The 20,125-nt window shown below is 36.9% G+C and overlaps 1 protein-coding gene across 1 annotated transcript; it reads left to right on the top strand.

Moving 5' to 3' along the window:
* The first annotated feature begins 265 nt into the window (after positions 1-265).
* On the top strand, positions 266-745 carry LOC149835500 (uncharacterized). Its single transcript, XM_090009601.1, has one exon. It carries the CDS (start codon positions 266-268, stop codon positions 743-745), a length of 480 nt encoding a protein of 159 aa, XP_089865727.1.
* The last annotated feature ends 19,380 nt before the right edge of the window (positions 746-20,125 follow it).

Below are 20,125 nucleotides of genomic sequence, written 5' to 3'. Positions count from 1 at the left end.
TAGGACGTTTTACCCTACAAATATTATTTTATGCAGCACATTATATATTCGCCCAAGACCCAACAACCATATGCATCCATATATAGTCCCATTGGCGTTTCCATCTCAAAAAAAAAAAAAAACGATCCTGGTTTTCCTATATTTCTCAATCTTTCCCATCATCTCTCTCCTCCTCCTTCCTGCTACACTCAACAACCATCATCCCCATCATATTTCACCACATACCTCCGCGAGATCACCATCTCAGCCATCGACCATCGCCGATATGGAGGGTGCGACCAAGAAACCAGCAAGCATGTTCGCTCGATGCATCAAAGCCGTGTCCCCCATGAGGATGCTGTGCAAAGCAAGGGATTTGTACGTGAGGAGCATGCTTGACTGCTCCGGAAAGGTGAGCTACATGGGAGGAGGGGTGGAGCTGCCCAGGAGCTTCAGCGTCACCTCCTCCAGAGCCGCCGCCGACGACGACGACATGAGGGAGTTGGTGAGGGCTGCCTCTCGGAGGATCTCTGCATCCCTTGTGGTTGCTGATGCTCACTCCCAATATCCCTCTCACTACAGAAAGGTTGGAGAAAGGAACGTGCCTAGGAGCCACAGTGTGCATGTTATTGGGAGGATTGATGAGGACATGCCCTGCTGTTTCAATGAAGAAGATCATGGTCTCAAGGAGTCCAAGTCCAAATCCAATGTGTTGTTTCCTAGGAGCAGAAGTTATGCCCCGCCCAAGATGGGGGCTGGTTTGTGAATTCTTGGTTTGTGTATCAGAAAGGTAAATTGTGGAAAGCAATTTCTCTGCCCAGATGGTGTTTGTAGAAAAGGGAGTTTCTTTTTCCGCGTAGATATAAACATCCGTGTTATAGAACTTATAAGAAATAAAACCTCATAAAACCAATTTGTTTACCACCACGAAGTGGTTTTACCTTTTTTTATTGCTTTTCTCTCTCTCTCTTTCTATATATATATATATATATATATATATATATAAGGAGTAATGCGTTCTTAGGCCCCTTTTTAGTTAGGTCTGGTTAGGCCTTTCAAAAATAGTAGTTTTAAATATTAATTTGGTTTTGATCTATAGATTTTGTTTAGTGGGAACCGGCTTTTGGATCGGTGGAATCTGATATGTATACCGGCTGATTTTTTAGGGCGTCTGAATCTGCCTCTTCATTGAATAAAAAAAGAAGTTTATTCAATTCGGTTCTGGCAACATTGCACAAAACCTCCAGCAAGGTGCTGTGAGACAAGACGGTTCCTCCCAATTCCCTCCTGTCCATTTTCCTTGGATATATATCCTCTCAAACAGAGCCAAAAACCCTGCAAATTCCCAGCTTTTGGTAGCATGAAGGTTATATGAGATGTCAAATGAAAACTTCTAATGAACTTTTCCTAGAAGTTGTTCCAAACATTGGAAATTAAGAAAATTCATGAAAGCGGGGGGAATTTTCTTGAATGGTATTCAAAGCTTTTTTAGTAAGTGCTCAGATGGGTTTCTCGTGACAGACATTATACAGAAGAGAAGACATAGGCTCATAGGGTGCGTTTGATTGCCTTGGATCTCTGAAGAGAACCGAGGTTTCGTGGATTGAAGCGTGGGGGCGGTTTTGAGATCCTCGTTTTAGGCCAAATTATCGGGTTGAGATCAGGTGATATTGAAAATCACCACTAATGATGATTTTTCCGATATCCGCCATTGTTATTGTGCTACGGAGTACCACATGGAGAGTCCATCCTTCTAAGCTCCTCTCAAGGGTATTTTTGTACCACCTTTTGCGCTCCCTCAAGGGCATTTTCATACCACCAGGGCCATCTTTTTTTTTTCGACATAAAAAGTTAGGGTTAGGCAGTCCCCTATCAGTTTATTAGCATGATAGAAATATAAACAAATTTACAAAGAGGGTACCAAATCCAGATACAAATGATACCAATGCCTCTCAAAAGGATGTGTGGTTTAAAAACCTTGGATCTTAGATCCGAGAATCATAGTTGTATAATGGCTAGTGCTCTAAGGCAGTTGTTGAATGCAATGACTCGAGAAAGAATAAGAACCAATATTTCAAATTGAATGGTACTTTTCCAATGCAAATCTAGGATTGGAACATGAACTGCTTCTTCTTCTTCTTCTTTTTAACTCTAAGAATGCGTGGCTGCTGTTGTTAACGAGTGTCTGTTGGGTTTTCAAAGTCAATGGTCTTCGTTCAATTCCAGTGAGCTGCTTGGTCGTGCAAGCATTGTGGTCAGACTTGGGCTCTATGGCCCCCACCTTTTAAGACTCATTCTAAATTGTCAAAAACAATAAATAAATCGTCAACTGGAGCTTTAAATGAGTGGGGGTCTGGGTAGACTAGATTCCACCCATATAAATCATACATGATAACCTTGTGTATGTCTTTAGATAGCTGTAGGGTTCCTATGTCACAGGGAGACACTATTTTGGTCCGTGTCCTTAGTGATACCAATCGGACATGTTATGACATACTGACATGAGCTGAACATTTTTATTTTGGATTTATAACCCGCATGGGCACAAAAACCTGGTGATGCTGGCTCAACCTGTCATACCTACAGTCGTCGTGCCACTTCGGAGGCTAGGACCCCCTGCCCCCGGGGCTTATGCTACGCATTGACTTGCACAGAAGGGCGACACCCATGAAAATCGAACCTTGACTGCCCGTCTAGCAGCCATCTGGACATGTATGTATATTATCATAATGTTTTTGCAAGTTTTTAAATGGGTTTTAATAATATTTGAGTAAAAATATAATTGTATATTTTGAAATGTAAAAATTCTTATTAATTGAAATTTAAAAAAAATCATGTCCTTGTGTTCCATTTTTCAAAAAAAACCTCTTAATGTGATTGCATATAGGGATGGCAGTGGACCTGGGGAAACAAGGCCCCGACCCTCTTTGCCTTGTTTGGACTGGGAATGGAGGACATGAAACGGGGATGAAGGTTAAAATCAAAACCCGTGCAGGGATGAACTTACGTTTTGCTCTGCCCCACCTCGTCTCCGTCTTTGATCCCCACCCTGGCTCCGATCCTTCTTTAGAGATGACAGTGGGCCGAGGGAAAATGGGTCCCCGCCCCACCTCACCCTGTTTGGACCGGAGATAGAGGACATGAAACAGGGATGAAGGTTAAAATCAAAACCTGTGCAGGGATGGAGGGTAGGATTTTGGGACGGGGCGGAGGTGGAGACCTTGTCCCCCGCCCTCACCCTGATCCACTGCCATCCCTAATTACATATATAGCTCGTGTATAAACCCGGCCAGATTTAAAAGAGCACACTCATACCAAACATTTTTGCATTCGGGTGTATGTTGATATATATTTCAATCCAGACCCATAATTTTGGACCTGAGTTGGGCCTGATCCAATCACAGAGCCGACTCATTGAAAATTCCTGGTGAAACATGAGGCTTCAGGCTGATCCATATCAAGATCAGACCGGATTATCTCTACCTTATCTGGTTCTTCGGCCCAAATTAACCAAAATGAACCAATATGTGGCAAATATTAAGTTCCCGAGGGGTCGCCCAGTTGGTTGGGGCAAGCATCTAGACATCCGAAGGTTCTTGATATTACAAGTTTTTTTGTTCGCCTGCAGATCAAACACACCACAGGTACAGAGGAGTGTTGTGGGCCAATCCACTCTCCCGAGGTTTACCATTAAAGCACGTTTGGAAACCAAAAAAACTCTCATGGGTAAAGAAAAATTTGGCTATGAAAAGTTTTGATATGATATATTTTTTAAAATGAAAAATTTCACTTGTTTGGATAGCATGAGAAAAATAAAATGAAAAATCTTAAAAAATGAGGGCAGAGCTTCTTAGGTATGGTTTTTCGAGACATGGGTGACGGTGTGTGGTGAGATAGATGGTGGTAGTGGAAAATCATCATGGGAGGGTGTGGTGGTGGAGATTCTTGATCAGCATCATTTTACGGGAGGTGGGTGATGGTGATAGTTGATGGTGATGGATGGCGAGTTGGGTGGTTTTTTGGGAGGTGGATGGTGGTGTGGTGGTATAGCTTCTATGGTGAGATTTTTCAGGAGGTGGGTGATGGTGAGATGGATGGCGAAAAATCATTGTGAGCACATTTTTTCGGGAGGTGGGTGGTGGTGAGATGGATGACTAAAAATCATTGTGAGCACGTTTTTTTGGGAGGTGGGTGGTGGTGGTAGTGAGATGGATGGATGGTGGTGGTGGTGGTGAAGATGGATGGTGGTAAGATGAAGAGAAGGCCCACAAAATTTTCCTAGAAACATTCCTATCAGAAAATATACTTTTTAGAAAAAAAACTCTCTTGTTTGAAAGGGTAAAAAAAACCATAGGGATTTTCCAACTTTGTATCACTTCTCCCACATCTTTTTCACTTTCAAACGTGCCCCGATTGTTCGGATGGTGGGCATGCATCAACCTACCTAGCAGCCATCCATCTTGGCATTTATCATGATGGGTGTGGTTTCCATCTAGAGAAATCGTTAGATGGATGGATGGTCAGCACTGCTGCATAAAAAATGACCTCTTACCATTATATGGAAGGACAAATTAGGGCAGGTTTCTTGATTAAGGTCCAGAGTTCACATGTTAATTACTCAATGCTTTTAAAAGAGAAATGAGAGAGAACGAAAAAGAACACAAAATATATGTGGTTCGGATATGAGAATCCAAAGCTCACAGCAAGAGCGCTATCTTTGTTATTTTGATAGAGAAGCATACATATACTTAAATACAAGAAGATAGAAAAACGTCAAGACTGAGAGAGAGTGCTTTATCCGATTTTCATAACTAGTAATTGACCCCTTCATTTGTGGAACCAATTCCCTCATTTGAGGCTTGATGATATCGGTAACTGATTCTCTATCCATTTGCGGGTTCTTGATAATAGTCGAACTCTTCATATGAAGCATGTTGATATCGGTAACTGAGTCTCTTACAATTTGCACATTTTTTTTAATAAATGACTCCTTCATATGTGGAACCGACCCCTTCATATGTGAAACCGACTCTTTCATTTGTGGAACCGATTCTTTGAAATGAGATTTATCAATATCAATAGCCGATGGATTCCTCTTATCGATAATCACTTGAGATTTGACGATAACCAACTCTTTGGTTGATCATGGCTTTTATCCACTAAAGTAGCCACAAATGTAGCATCTTTTTTTCTATCCAACGCGTGTTGGATTCAGCATTGTCAAAAACTCTTTTAGTCTCTCTCAAACTAAGTCGAGTGTATATGCCAAGTTTGCCCTTTAAAACTACAAATAGAGATTTTTCCAATGCCTTGGTGAAAATGTCTCTAAGTTGTTTATCTGATTTCACAAACTTTGTAATGAGATTTTTGTAGGCAACCATCTCCCTTACATAGTGAAAGTCCATATGAATGTGCTTAGATCTGTTATGAAAGACATGTGAAGAGCACTGATGTTGTTACAATAAAGAGGAGGTGGCTTTATAACAAGAATGTCAATGTCATGCAATAACGAGAGCAACCAAGTGAGTTCAAAAGCAATAGACGCCATAGCACGATATTTTGCCTCAGAACTTGATCTTGTGACAATATTTTGCTTCTTTGCACTCCATGATATGCAATTGCTTTCGAAAAAAGGTACAAAACTCGGTAGTAGATTGCCTTGTGATGGGGCAACCAACCCAATCGGTGTCGCAAAAAGCATATAACTCCAGGGTGCTATGAAACAAAATTTTCATCATCCTGAAATTGATGGTTCCTTTAACATATCGAAGGATTCGCTTAACTTCTTGAAAGTATCCAATTTTTTGTGCGTGCTGAACTTATTGACATAATTAACTCCAAAAGAGAGTTTTGATCTTGTAATGGTGAGGTATTGCAAGGAACCAACAATGCTTCTGTATAGTGTAGGACCTTCAAAATCTTGATCACTTTCCTTGTTTACCTATCCCTTAGAAATCATTGGTGTGTTCATCGGCTTGCAATCAAGCATTTTTTGCCCATTTCAGAATTTCTTTAGCATGTTTTGTTTGACAAAGAAACATACCATCTTCAGTATACACCACTTCGATGCCAAAAAAATAATGAAGGTTGCCAAGGTCTTTGACAGGAAACTTTTTTTTGTAATTCACCAAAAAAATCGTTAAGAAGAGTATTGTTGTTACCCGTCAAAACCATATCATCGACATAAACTAGCAAAATCATGATATCCTGCTTGAAATGAAAAGTGAACATGAAAAGGTATGATACATAGCCTGGAAAGCCATAGATAAATAGAAAATTTTTCAATCTTTCAAACCAGGCACAAGAAGCTTGGCGCAAACCATATAAAGCCTTCTTGAGTTCACAAACATGCTTGGGATATTTTTCATTTTCAAAACTGGGTGGTTGTTTTATGTAAACAATTTCTTTCAGGGCACCATTAAGGAAAGCATTTTTGACATCTAATTGTTTGATAACCTAGTGCTTGACAGTGGCCACCGTGAGGACAACTCTAATACTGGCAGGGTGAATAACAGGACAAAATGTCTCTTGAAAATCAATTTCTTCGATTTGATTAAAACCACAGGCAACTAAACATGCTTTAATTCTATCCAAACTTTCATCAGCTTTCAGTTTGGTTTTAAAAACTCATTTTGAACCCACTATGTTCATGGACGGTTTCCATTCGACCAAATCCTAAGTGTGATTGGTAGTCAAAGCTCTTATTTCTTCATCCATGGCAAGTTTCCATCCTAGATGAGTCAGAGCCACTTTGATGGACTTCGGCTCGTGGGGAATATAATCATACAAAATGTGAAGATTAAGATATTTGGGATTTGGTTTGATGATACCTATCATACTTTGAGTCACCATATGATGTGGAGTCTGCGGTTGTTCCAAAGTAGGCAATCTAAGAGTTGTACAGTCGGCTGGATCCTCCTCACTAGTATGGATCAATAGTGGGGATGGTGGTTCCGTGATCGGGACTCTCATTGCAACTAAAGAGATGTTGATCGATGTCGGTCTCCGCACTAACGTTGTTAGGAGTGGGGCTATTAAAACCCTGCATATTCTCAGAAGTTTGATCATAACAAGTAACATTGTGATTGTCTGTGACCAGTAGAGCTTCAGTACTCTCAAGAGATTTGGAAATATTGTCGGTCTCCCAGTTTTCAAAAAAACCTTCATGATTTTATCTTTTACTAACAAAAAAATCTCTGGAAATATTTTCATCTTTATATAATGAGGCTGGGTTCTGATAAGCTATGTTATACTCATCAAAGACAACATGTCTTGACATGTATATATATATGCCCAACAACAGGGTGGAGACACTTGTATCCCTTATGTTGCATGCTATATAAAAAAAAACATAATGAAGAGATTTTAGATCAAATTTACTTTTTTTATAATCTCTCAAATAGGGGAAGCATCGTGACCCAAAGACTCGAATAATCTGATTGTGATCCAAACTGACAAAAATAAGGGGAATCCATGTTTAAATTGGAAGATGGGAGTCGATTGATAAAAAAAATAGCCATAGAGAAAGCTTCTACCCAATATCATTTTGGCATAGAACTGAAAAATCATGGTAAGTCTCAATTCAATGATGTTACGATGTTTTCTTTCTGCAACACTATTTTGTTGAGGAGTCATGGGACATGATATTTAACATCTTACGCCAATATCATCAAAATACTTAACAAATTTGTAATTAGTGAACTCGCCACCGACATCTAATTGAAAGACTTTAATTTTTTTTATCAAATTGGTGTTCAACATATTTATGAAAATGGACAAAACTCTAGAAAGAATGAGACTTTCGCTTCAAGGGATATATCCACGTGAACCTTGTGTAATTATCGATAAAAATCACATAATAGCAATAATTATTATAAGACAAGATGGGAGTGGGTCCTCATATATCATAATGCACCTTTTCAAAAGGTTCAAGAGTTCTATTATTCGAATCCAAAAATGGTAGGCAACAAGCCTTACCAAGCTGACAACTAGCACATATGATGCTTTTATTACTGAGAATAATATCAATAAGTTTATTTTTATTCAAAAATCTCATTGTATTCATTTGAGGATGTCCAAGTAGTTGATGTCATTTTTCTTCTGAAACCTTTCTGAATCACATAAAAAAAATGCCTCTTGATTTCCACCAAGAGTATAGAGATCACATTTTCTACTCCTCTTGGTCACTAATCTCTCCATTTTTCTGTTCTTTATAACACATTCATATGAAGAAAATTTAAAAATATATGGTAAGTTCATTGTTAGCTGATTGACGGACATAAGGTCTTTCTTGAGAGAATGAATATATAAGACATCTTATAAAAGAATAGAAACATAATTTACCTTTATACTGGCACTTCCGGTGTGAGTAATGGGCATTTTCTCACCATTCTCCACCATCACAAGATCATTGTCACTATAAGGTTTCATGTTATGTAATTTACCAGAGTTTTCAAACATATATGTCATGGCCCTAGTGTCAACAAACCATTCAGCATCCTGACTTTCAGTCATTGTCATAGCAGTTAAAGCTTAAGGTACATTCTCAAGTTGGAAAGTATGATTGAATCAATTGAAGCACCCCAAAGCAGAGTAATTTTTCTTGATGCAAATTTGACAAACAACACCTGCTTCCTTTCCTTTCTTTTTGTCATTTTGCATTTGAGATTTGCCAGTTTTCTTATAATCATTGGAATTTTTGTTTTGAAAAAAATGTTCCTTTGAGTTAAACTTGTAATTACTATTTTCATGCCCTTTCCCTTATTTGATGCATGTCGCCTATAGAAAGACATTTGCGGCTGGTTAGACTCATGCATCTTGTTTCGCTCTTCACAACTTTGTAAGAGGAATACTTTTTTTATATGAAGGAACGGGTGGCTTCAACATGGTTGTTACAAACGACTCATATTCAAGACCAAGTCCTTGTAACAACCAAAAGACCTTTTTGTCATCTTCAATGGGTTTGCCAATGGCAGCAAGATCATTGCAAATGGACTTGAATTTTTTAATATAAGAATTGATTGTGATGCTACCTTTTTTATAATAGTCATCATATGCATATGATGAAACTCCCATTTGTGAGATTTCTGAGCGAAGGTGTTGACCAAGGTTACCCATATTTCTTTCGATGTCTCCAATCCAACAACCAGTCCAAGAATACTTTTGGACAAGGTTCCAGTGATTCAGCTTTTTAAAAGATGGTGAATTTTTTCAAGCTAAGTACTGAGAATTCAGAACCTCCTTCAATTCAAAATTAACATCAGTGCTATTATGAATCATGATAGGCGGCATAGGTGTCTCATCGATAAGAAACTCCTGCATGTCTTGTCTTTCGATCAAGGTCATGATTTGGGTTCTCCACAAAAGAAAATTGGAGTGAGACAACTTCAAGGAAACAAAATTTGACACATCTAGTGTCGCAGGATATGGGTAGATCAACGACTGAAGTGCAAAGGAAGCCATGAAAAATGAGATGTACTAAATCACCTCGAAGGCTTTGATACCATAAAGAGAAAAGAAAAAAAAGAGAACGAAAAAGAACACAAAATATGTGGTTTGGATACGAGAATCCTACATCCACGGCAAGAGAGCGCTATCTTTGTTATTTTGATAGAGGAGCATACATATGCTTAAATACAAGAAGATAGAAAAATGTCAAGACTAAGAGAGTGCTTTATCTGATTTTCATAACTAGTAACTGACCCCTTCATTTGTGGAACCTATCCCTTCATTTGAGGCATGATGATATCGGTAACTAATTCTCTATCCATTTGCAGGTTCTTGATAATAGTCGAACTCTTCATATGAGGCACGTTAAAATCGGTAACCGAGTCTCTTACCATTTACACGTTTTTTATAATCAACGACTCCTTCGTATGTGAAACCGATTCTTTGAATTGAGATTTATCAATATCAATAGCCGATGGATTTCTCTTATCGATAATCACTTGAGATTTGACAATAACCAACTCTTTGGTTGATCATAGTTTCTTATCCATCGAAGTAGCCACAAATGTAGCGTCTTTTCTTTTGTCCAACGTTGTGTTATTCAACATTACTGAAAACTCTTTTACACACATGTTTGGTAGAAATCTTACTTGGGTTTATGTGAGATTCTACTTTGTGGCATGATCATTTTTTTCAATTTATAACCCAGCATAAATACATGGTCGTTGCCTCAGCCTGCCATACGTATGGTCGTCCAGACAACGAGGCCTATGTTGGGCATTGGCTTGTGCAGATAGGCACACCACACTTCAGGAAATCTGTGTTTTACTAGTGCACCGGGAAGTAGCGTCAGTATAAAATGAGGTTTACTGGTGTAGATTTGGTGTGAGGTTTTGCTGACGCAGGTGAAAGGAACATCAATTTTCAGGATTTACTTGTGCGATTTGTGATTACGCCAAAGAATTCAGGGTATCACTGGTGCAATCAGTATAAGCGCCAGAGAAAATAATACTTTCTTTGCCGCAGTTTTGGGTAGCGTCAATAATAAATCTCGAGCATGTGTGGTGCAGTCCAAAATTGCCCAGTAAAGGGCCTGAAATATCATTTCCCAGTTTTCCTCTCCTTTTTTTTTTCTTTTTTTACCAAACCCCAACCCGTTTTTCTCTCTCCCTCAGAAGATCAGGAATGACGAGTCTCCTTTGCGATCTTGTAGCCAGAAAATTCCGCAACTCGTGTCAACTCATCCCTCCATTTTGCCACCTCCGGGTTCTTCTCATGGCTTTCAAATGCAGCTTGGAATGGCCCGCTTTGATTCTTAACATGGGTGGGTTCGACATCAAAGAATGCAGGAATGACGTGTCTTCCGCACTGAACAATCTTGGTGATCTCCTGAGACACCATTCTGATTCCGCATATCCCTTGGAGAAGATGGGCACGAAGTTCTTCATAGGTATATTCTTCTTCTACTACCAAACCTCTGCTTATGTATGCCTTTAACCATTTAAAGTGCAAAAGATCGTGAAGCTGTTACGAAAACCGCGAGCAAGAAACAACTGAAGGAAACAAAACACAACAAGAACACACATATTTACGTGGAAAACCCTCCCCTCAAATCCTAGAGGGAGTAAAAAACCATGGCCGCCCAGAGGAAAAAAACTTTATTGCTAAAAGAAAGAATTTATACAATGCAAGGGCGATAGCCCTAAACCTAAACAAATCGAGTCTGATCCATAAGACACCGGGTATCAAACATAAGCCCAAAACAAACAAAAATTCTGGGGGGCGCTGCCCCCCTGGACCCCCACCCGCTGAACGAGCAGTGAGACCCATGCCAGGGGGAGCCCCGGACCCCCCCCCCCCCCCCCCCCCCGCTTACTGCAAGGGCAAAAACTCTGAATCAGGCTTCACAACTCATCAGAAGCTTCACTAGAAACAGAAAAAAAGAAAAAAAAAACTGAAGGAGAAGAACGGACGTGAATGTCTTTGTTCCTGGTGAGTGACTAATCGTTTTATGCCATGTTCTTTGTTATCAGTTAAACTGAAGGATAGTTGCAAAAGAGAAGAATGGACGTGAATGTCTTTTCGTTCCTTCTTTTTTTCTCTTTTTTGTTTGCATAAATGTGCGTGTTTGATCTTCATCGTTCTCGAGTTATCTCAAGTTCTAATTGATCTGATTCACGTTTGATAGAAATTGTTGAGGTAGAAGCTATGGGGAGGTATGCGAAAAATGTTGGAATATATTGTTCTGCAAAAACAACCATACTAGAAAGGTTTCAAAGCAAAAGAAAGCTAAGAATGGCATCTTTCCATTTTATTGATTTGATTGAAAATTAGTATGTTTTACATGATTATTGCTAAACTGTATAATGCTGGGTATGCATGTTAGTAGATGATTTGTTTGGGCTGCAATAAAAGTTTTAGAACATTGCCCCATAATGTTCCTTTTTGGAGAAATTTTGTTGTGAATTGTTTATCTAGATCTGAATTGTTCAAGCTTCTGGAAATGCCATATGTTTTTTCTTCTTTTGTTATAAGAAATAAATGAATGGCATCATTATAGCCTGTTAATTTTTCATATATGAATTCTGAAGTTTATGTTCAAAGGAAATTTATTCTTTCACATATTCATGTGTAGTTTATGTCTGAAGTCTATCAATTCAGCTTGCTAGAGATTATCCATGACTGAACCCTTTACATATGACATGACATTTTGCCTTTCGAGGGGTGCAGAAACTATTGTTTCCTTGACAGGCATGATGAGATATTTGAGTGCAACATACTTAAAGTTCATGCTAAATTGGCAGTGTAGTTTGAACAAAATGAACAAAGCGTCATTGGAGGCAGTGTTACTTTATTAACACCTAAATGTTTGTCGAATGAGTTCAAGTGCACCATACACCCCCATGGTTCACAAATTATAGAGGAAACATTTTCCTCATGATTTTGAGGCCTTTCTGTTGAATCCAATGACAACAGTCATATTATCGAGTTGATTGGTCATATTATCGAGTTGACAGAAACTACACTACACTGACAAAGTTCATGGTAAATTAGCAAGTACTTTCTTTACTATCATGATGATCTTGAAAACAAGTTGGCTTCCTTGACTGAATTTTAGATAAGAAGAACGAGAACAAAAAGGTTTATGTGAATGACTTCCTTCCAGCATCCACTGCCTTTGAATCCATTCAATACTCAATGTAAGTATACCTCACACACACACATGCCAGCATTTATTAGGGACTACTGGTGGAGAACCCAATGGCAAAGTTCAAGTATGTTTTGATCATTCATTACTCAGTGGCAAAGTTCAAATATATGTTTATCATTCAATATTCATATTATTTGTGTCTCTCACATCGATGCTTTTATCTTTTTGCTCAAGATCTTGGATGATAGGTGTTTTCAATGAAGAAACGAGCCATTGGACATATATTTTTTTTCTTTTCCTTTCAACATCAAGATCTTGGATGATAGGTGTTTTTCAATGAATATGAAATGGGAGTTTATTGTAAATGGAGATATTCATGTCTGATTTGATATGCTAGGTCATTATTGTAGCACTTGGAGAGAAGATTTAGCTTGAAATTTATCATTATAATGCCACTTTTGCATTATAATCTACTGTCAATGCTTTTATTGTTGTATCGCCTACTAATATGTTTGGATATACTTCTCCAAGCATGTGCTTATCTTCTTTGGGCTTTGTTCACAGGCGAACTCCCAGTTAATCATCAATGTCTATGTAGATGCTCATTCTACAGAGAAGGTAACTGAGTAGTTCATGATAGCTGGATGTTGTGATTTGCTAGTCTAGAAGTGTTGTTTTCGGTTGTTAGATATCTTCTCAAAGTGATGGCTCAGAAGCTTCTGAAGGCTCTCCATTACAAAACTATGAAGAAAGATATCTAGACGTGAGGCCAATAGAAGCAAAAGGTGTTTCAAATATTTCTGAGCTGGTAAATCTAAAGAAAATTGTGGTCAAGGAATCTTCTCAAAGTGAAAGGTTGAGGCCTTTTGGTGGAAATGCTTCCCCTTTATTGCCTGACAAAACATTGGAGGATATGCAACTGAATTGTCTGACTTGACAAACAAGTGCATAGTGACAAGCCACACAACTGCATCAAAGGTCCTCGGTGTGCCAAGTGCATCCTCTGATGATCATCCATGTTGTAGAAGCTGCCCTCTTGGTGGTCTTTTGAAAAATCTATTTCCTGCTGATGGTAAGTGTTGTACTGAATCATTTCTTTCTCCCTTAGCTCTCTTGCAGATCAGTTATGTTTCTGGGATTCAGGTACCAACTCATTCTTTAATTTTTTTTGCATTTAGAGAGCCATCTTGATGTGATTCTGAAGGAAGGTAGATGATAAAATCTTAATGACATAGTTTTCTTTACAATGAGGATGTAAAATCTTAATGGCATAGTTCCCATCTTTTTTTTCTTTGTATATACTGATGATCTATAGACATCCACACACACATTCATGCAGAGGTTGTTGGGCAAGGGATTGCCAGTTTTTCTTACTATTTTGAGTATAATTGATATAGTGCTCTTTATTTTGAAATTCCATTATCTGTTTGAATTATTCTCTGCATGCTTATCACTTTCATTTTGTGCAATTGTGCAGGGAGAACTATATATGCCTATTAAAGTGGATGATTCTTTCTCGAGTATTGGTGAGCACTTTATTTTTTACATGCTTTTATGTTTTTGTAGTATTTTAACGTCAGAAGTTAAAATTGTAATGATCTGTAAATTTGTAATTTATGCAGAGGATCAGAAAGCTCTTTCTATCTTTCTGACCAAGCACAACCAAATGGAATGTTGGAAATCTTTAATAAAAGGCGATCCTGAGATTGATACTCAGAAAGTTGAACCTGAGAATAGCAAGCCATCTGACTTAGATCCTGAGACTAGACAAACTGTGAAGAAAATGATGGTATGTGGTATTTGTTAAATGTGCTGCTTTTACGAACATCTCTACCAGTTTGTCTGTTATATACTTGGAACCTTGTGTTTATTGGTAGCGGCCATGTATGGCAAGCAATTACTTGGAACTCCTGTGAAATGTGTTTGATCCTGTTCATCTTGGAGTCCTTTGAAGCTTAATCTCTCTTTAAGATGAAGAGTAGGGTCATTTTGTGTTATATACTATGTACAGTTTCTGATCTTTTCAATGATTGCCTTATACGAACGCCGATAGTGGTGTTTGTTGTATTAAGCTCTCTGTTTTGATTGATCACTAAATTAAAATATGTGTTTGGCAGTTTGACAAGAGGCAGAAGTCTATGGGATTGCCAATAAGTGATGAGATGAGCAAGCAAGAAATCGTGAAGAAATTCGTGGCAGAGGTGAGATCTCACACCCTTTTTGTTAATTGTCACAAGCTGTTGGGAGTCTTTCATGTTGTTTCTGATGTTAAACTTGAGGATACATTTTCAAATAGCAGACATTTCTGATGTTAAACTTTGGAACAGATCCTCAGACATTTCTGTTTATCTTACTTGGGAACAAGGTTGACATACATGGGGGAATAGAAGAGTGATGGTCATGGTGATGATGGGGATGGTGATTGTCGTTGGGACTAGACAGGATGGAATGAACCATTCGCATAACTTGCTCAGGCATAAGGAGGTGTTTCGGAATGCAGATTTCAGTGAAAAAACTGATTTTTTGAATGTGGGTATCTTGGTTTCTGTATAATGGGGTTAGAGGGTGATGGAATGGATGAACATGGTGAATTTTTTTGAAAAATCTCTTTAGCTAGCTATTTGGGCCCCTTAAATGCCCTTTATTGGGGTTGGTGGGTTGAGGCCTATATAAACCCCATACCTCTAGCATCCTCACCATCTCAGAACAAGCTCCTCTCCTCTCCATCTCCCATGAGCTAGTGTTCTCCTCTCTCTAACCCTGCTCTCTTGAGGTCCTTAGCTCTTTTTAAGTTTGTTCTCTCTCTCTATATATCCTTAGTGCTTTCTCTAGTGAGCCTAAACCTTGACCTAGTCAAGGATTAGCCAAGTTGATCCTAGGGTCCCTGCCCAAGCTAAGCCCAAGGTCTATCATAGGATAACCTACCTAGTCAAGAGGCTATTCAAGGCAGTTCGTGTCAAGATACTTGGTCTCACCAAGTGCAGGGTGCGCTACAATCTTCGTGGAAAGGCAAAAACTCAGTTGTATTCTGATAGCGAAAGTTGCACGAACACTCATTGCACCAAAGACATAATTCTAAGTGGGGCAACTATCGCTTGAAAGGCATGTATAACGCGTGCTTCCGAGCTTACCTGGTTCAAGGTCAATTGCCTTACCCACTACGTTAAGTATTTACTAATAATTTTTAAGCAAAATTTCTGCAAATGACAATTGTGATGGTTGAAAACCAAGAGCTGCCTAAGTTATCCCAGTTCGATAGCACAAATTTCAAACGGTGGCAATACAAAGTCCTCATCTTCCTCACAATTACAAATATGGTGTATGTGCTCTTGAATGAATGTTTGGAAGAACAAGAGAATAAAACCATTGTTAAAAACCGAAAGAGATGAAAGTGGTTGCAAGATGACTTTATGTTCCCATTCACATGTTGAATGCACTCTGAAACACCTTGTTCGACCTCTACTCGAAAGTCATTACGATGAGAAAGTTGTGACAAGCTCTTGAAAGAAAATACAATGCAGAAAATCATAAGTTTTTTGTTAACAAGTACATGGATTTTAAATTCTTCGATGATAAGTCATTGTTATCTCAAGTCCATGAGATGTAGATTTTGGTTAATCACATCAAATCAGAGGGTATGCACTTTAATAAACCATTACAGGTGGTTGCAATTATTGGTAGATTGGCTCCATCTTGAAAAGAGTATAGAAATGAATTAAAACAAAAGAATGAAAAGATTATCTTAGAATAATTTCTTCAACATCTTAAAATCAAGAAGAAAGTTTGATCATGAGATAAGAAAAATGAAGTAAAATAAGTTCAAACTAAGGTAAATATGGTTGAACGAAAATCATGATTCAAACTCAAACTTAAGAACAAGAATAAGAAATTCAAGACCTTTGCAAAGAAGAGAGATTATATTTTCTGTTATACTTTTGGTAAACTGGGTCACTATGCGAGAGAATGATAACGTTAGTAAGAAACTTCAAGGCAATAAGGCTAGTAAACTCGATGACAACCTGGTGGTTGTAGTAAGTGAGATATTCATGATCAATTAGAATAAAGGGTATTATGTAGATTTTGAATCAATGATTCATTCATGCAATGATAGAAGTATGTTCAAAACATAAGAACTATGGGAGGAGACTATAACATCTACATGAGGCTAAGGTTTATGAAAAAGATAGTGTGAGGCTTTGTTTTACCTTTGAAAAAGGTTAAACCCTCCAAAATGTATATCATGAACCGAACGTTACGAAGAATCTTGTATCTACCTTCCTGCTTACAACACATGGTTTCAAAATTGTAATAAAATTTGGTTGTATTATATTGTCTAAGAACCACAAGTTTGTAGGCAAAGGCTACTCCATTGATGGGTTGTTTAAGCTCGCTTTGATTAATAAATGTGACTCTGCTTCAGTTTATATGTTTGACTCGTATGATTTATGGCATGATAGATTAAAACATATTAATTATAAGTCTTTGAGAAACATGAGTAACTTAGGACTTATCACTAAATATAAAACAAAAAATTATTAGAACATGTGATATTTGTATTCAAGTAAAGTTTGAGAAAAAACTTTTTCAAGTGTTGAAAGAAATTCTAAATTACTTTGTTTAATACATAGTGATGTATGTGATTTGAAAAATACTCCAACTCATGGGGGTAATAACTACTTTATAACTTTTATTGATGATTTTTCAAAATATGCTTATGTCCAACTCATAAAAATAAAATATGATTTTTTTTTTTAAATTAAGATTTTCAAATCAAAAGTTAACATTTTTCATAATTACAAACAGAAATCTATTAGATTTGATAGAGGTGGTGAATATCTTTCAAATGAATTTATCAAATTTTATGAAATTCATGGAATAGATAGACAAAATACTATTCCATATACTTCTCAGTATAATGGTGCAGCAGAACGTAATAATAGGACTTTAACAGGTATGATTAATGCAATGCTTATAAGTTTTGAGATATAATATAATCTATGGTAGAAAACCGAATTTGAATTATTTGAAAGTTTAAAGTTGCATTGCTTATGTAAAGCTTACCAAACCAAAATTAATCAAATTTGGTCCAAAAACCTGAACATGTGTCTTTATTTGATGTTCCTACAATAGTCAAACATATAGATTTATAGTTATTGAAACCAAAGTGATTTTAAAATCTATCCAAGCCAGATTTAGAGAAGAAATAACTTTAAAATCACTTAAAGTTTCAAAAGACATTGAAAATAAACCATGAAAAAGAGTTTTTAAGCCTGATAATCATTAAGAAAATCAAATGATTTTGGTCTTTATTTTCATCTCTATATGATATATAGAGACTCAAATTCTTTTTTGGAAGCTATGACATATCTAGATGCTCCTTCTTAGAAAGAGGCTATATAGAATAAATTAAATTATATCCTCGAAAATAAAACTTAGATTTCGGTTGACTTGTCCTATGGCTTTAAACCTTTGAGATGCAAATGGATTTTCAAGAGAAAACTTCTTACCAATGGTTTTATTAAAAAATTTAAAGCTAAACTTGTATCTAAAGGTTTTAAACAAAAACCTTGACTTGATTATTTTGATACTTGTGCTTTGATAAATATGATTGCATCAATTAGAATCATCGTTGCATTGGCATAGATTTTCAAGCTTGAAATTCACCAAATAGATGTTAAAATTGTATTTTTGAATGGTGTCTTGGGCATCAAAATGACTATTTTAACCAAAACTGCAAATGTTAGGCATCAAATGACTATTTTAACCTTCGCATGTGTGGACCTCCTGAGGATATGAGAATTTTCTCTGTGACTGACTTTACTACTATTTTTTTACTCAAAAATTGAAGAATTCTGGAGAAACACATAAAAGAACAAAGAAACTAAACAAAAATATATTTTCAATGACGTCTAAATTGTTGGAAAACGATGAATGAGTGTTGAGATACATCCTCGACAACGTTCCAAAAAATAAGATGAACATGCAATATTGCACCAAAACTCGGTTATTCTATGTTATTTTGCAGCAACCTATGCCAAAAATCAAGGAAAACAATAAAAAGTGTACACAAATAGATAATTTAGCTTTTCAATGCCACCAAGATCGCTTTGATCGGATGAGCAGTTTGGGAGAAACGTCCTCTGAAAGATAGACTTTTTTATTGTATCGTACGATTTGACTAAAAGGTAGATTCACATGATTTTTTTTGTTGACCTCACGAAGTCTGCATAAAATACAAGTAAAAAACAATCAATATTTGCAAGGATAGGGAAGTTTACGTATATTTTATGTGAAGATGAGAAAGTTTGCACATATTTTATGGGTGGATATGGAGGGTCGCATATATTTTATGCATAAATGAGGAAGCTCGCATATATTTTTTGTGGATGAGGAGGTCCACATATATTTTATATGAGGATGTCTACATATATTTTATGTGTAGATGAGGAAGTCCTCATGTATTTTATTTGTGAATGAGACGGTTTGCATACATTTTATATGTGAATGAAGAGGTCTGCATATATTTTATGCATGGATGAGGAAGTCTGCATATATTTTTTGTGAATATGAGGAAGTTCGTATATATTTTATGTGAGGATGAGGAAATTCTCATATATTTTATACGAAAGACCACATGGTCCGCATAAAATATATGCAAACTTTCTCATATTCACATAAAATATATGCAAACTTCTTCATCCTCGTATAAAATATATATGAACTTTCTCATATTCACATAAAATATATGTGAACATCATCCTTGCATAGGTATTCATCATCTTCGCTTATATTTATGCAGACTTTCTCATCCTAACAAATATTTGTTATTTTTTTGTCTATATTTAATGCAGATTTTATGAGGTCCGCAAAAAAAATTGTGTGAATCTACCTTTTAGTGAGAGGGTTTGGTACAGTCAAAAAGTTGATCTTCTAGAAGACATTTCTCCCAAACCACTCATTTGATCAAGACGATCTTGGTAGCGTTGAAAAATTAAAGTGTCAATATGTCTACCCTTTTTATTGTTTTCCTAAATTTTTGACGTTGGTGACCGAAAAATAATATAGAATAACTCGGCTAGACACAACTGCGATTGTTCATCTTCTTTTTTTGGAACGTTGTCAAGAATGTATCTCAATACTCGTTTATCATTTTCTAGTGATTTAGATGTCGTTGAAAAGGTATTTTTGTCTAGTTTCTTTGTTCTTTTCTATGTTTTTATGAAATCTTTCATTTTGGGGTTGAAACATCATCACAAAGATAAACTATATGGCAGTCTGGAGAGTATACTTCTATTATGGCTTTGGAACTTAGAACATGAACCTTAGAAGGGTTTTCGGTTCTAACTCAAAATAGAAAAGTTATATGCATGTCTCTCAACTTTCCAACGACTATAAAAACACAAGTTTTTTTTATGTCAAATCGAAGAGATACACACCTGAGAACATAGACTGTTTTGTATAAAATAGTCATATATTTGAGAGAAAATTCACATATATTTAAAAAGTTCACATGTACGAAGGGTAAAAAAGACTTTTAAAAATTCAATA

Source organism: Nuphar pumila, chromosome 6, assembly GCF_984573655.1.
Source record: "Nuphar pumila chromosome 6, dmNupPumi1.hap1.1, whole genome shotgun sequence".
Classification (NCBI taxonomy): Eukaryota; Viridiplantae; Streptophyta; class Magnoliopsida; order Nymphaeales; family Nymphaeaceae; genus Nuphar; species Nuphar pumila.
The sequence above is the reverse complement of the archived record's forward strand: the minus strand, read 5'-3'. Positions and strand labels throughout refer to the sequence as shown.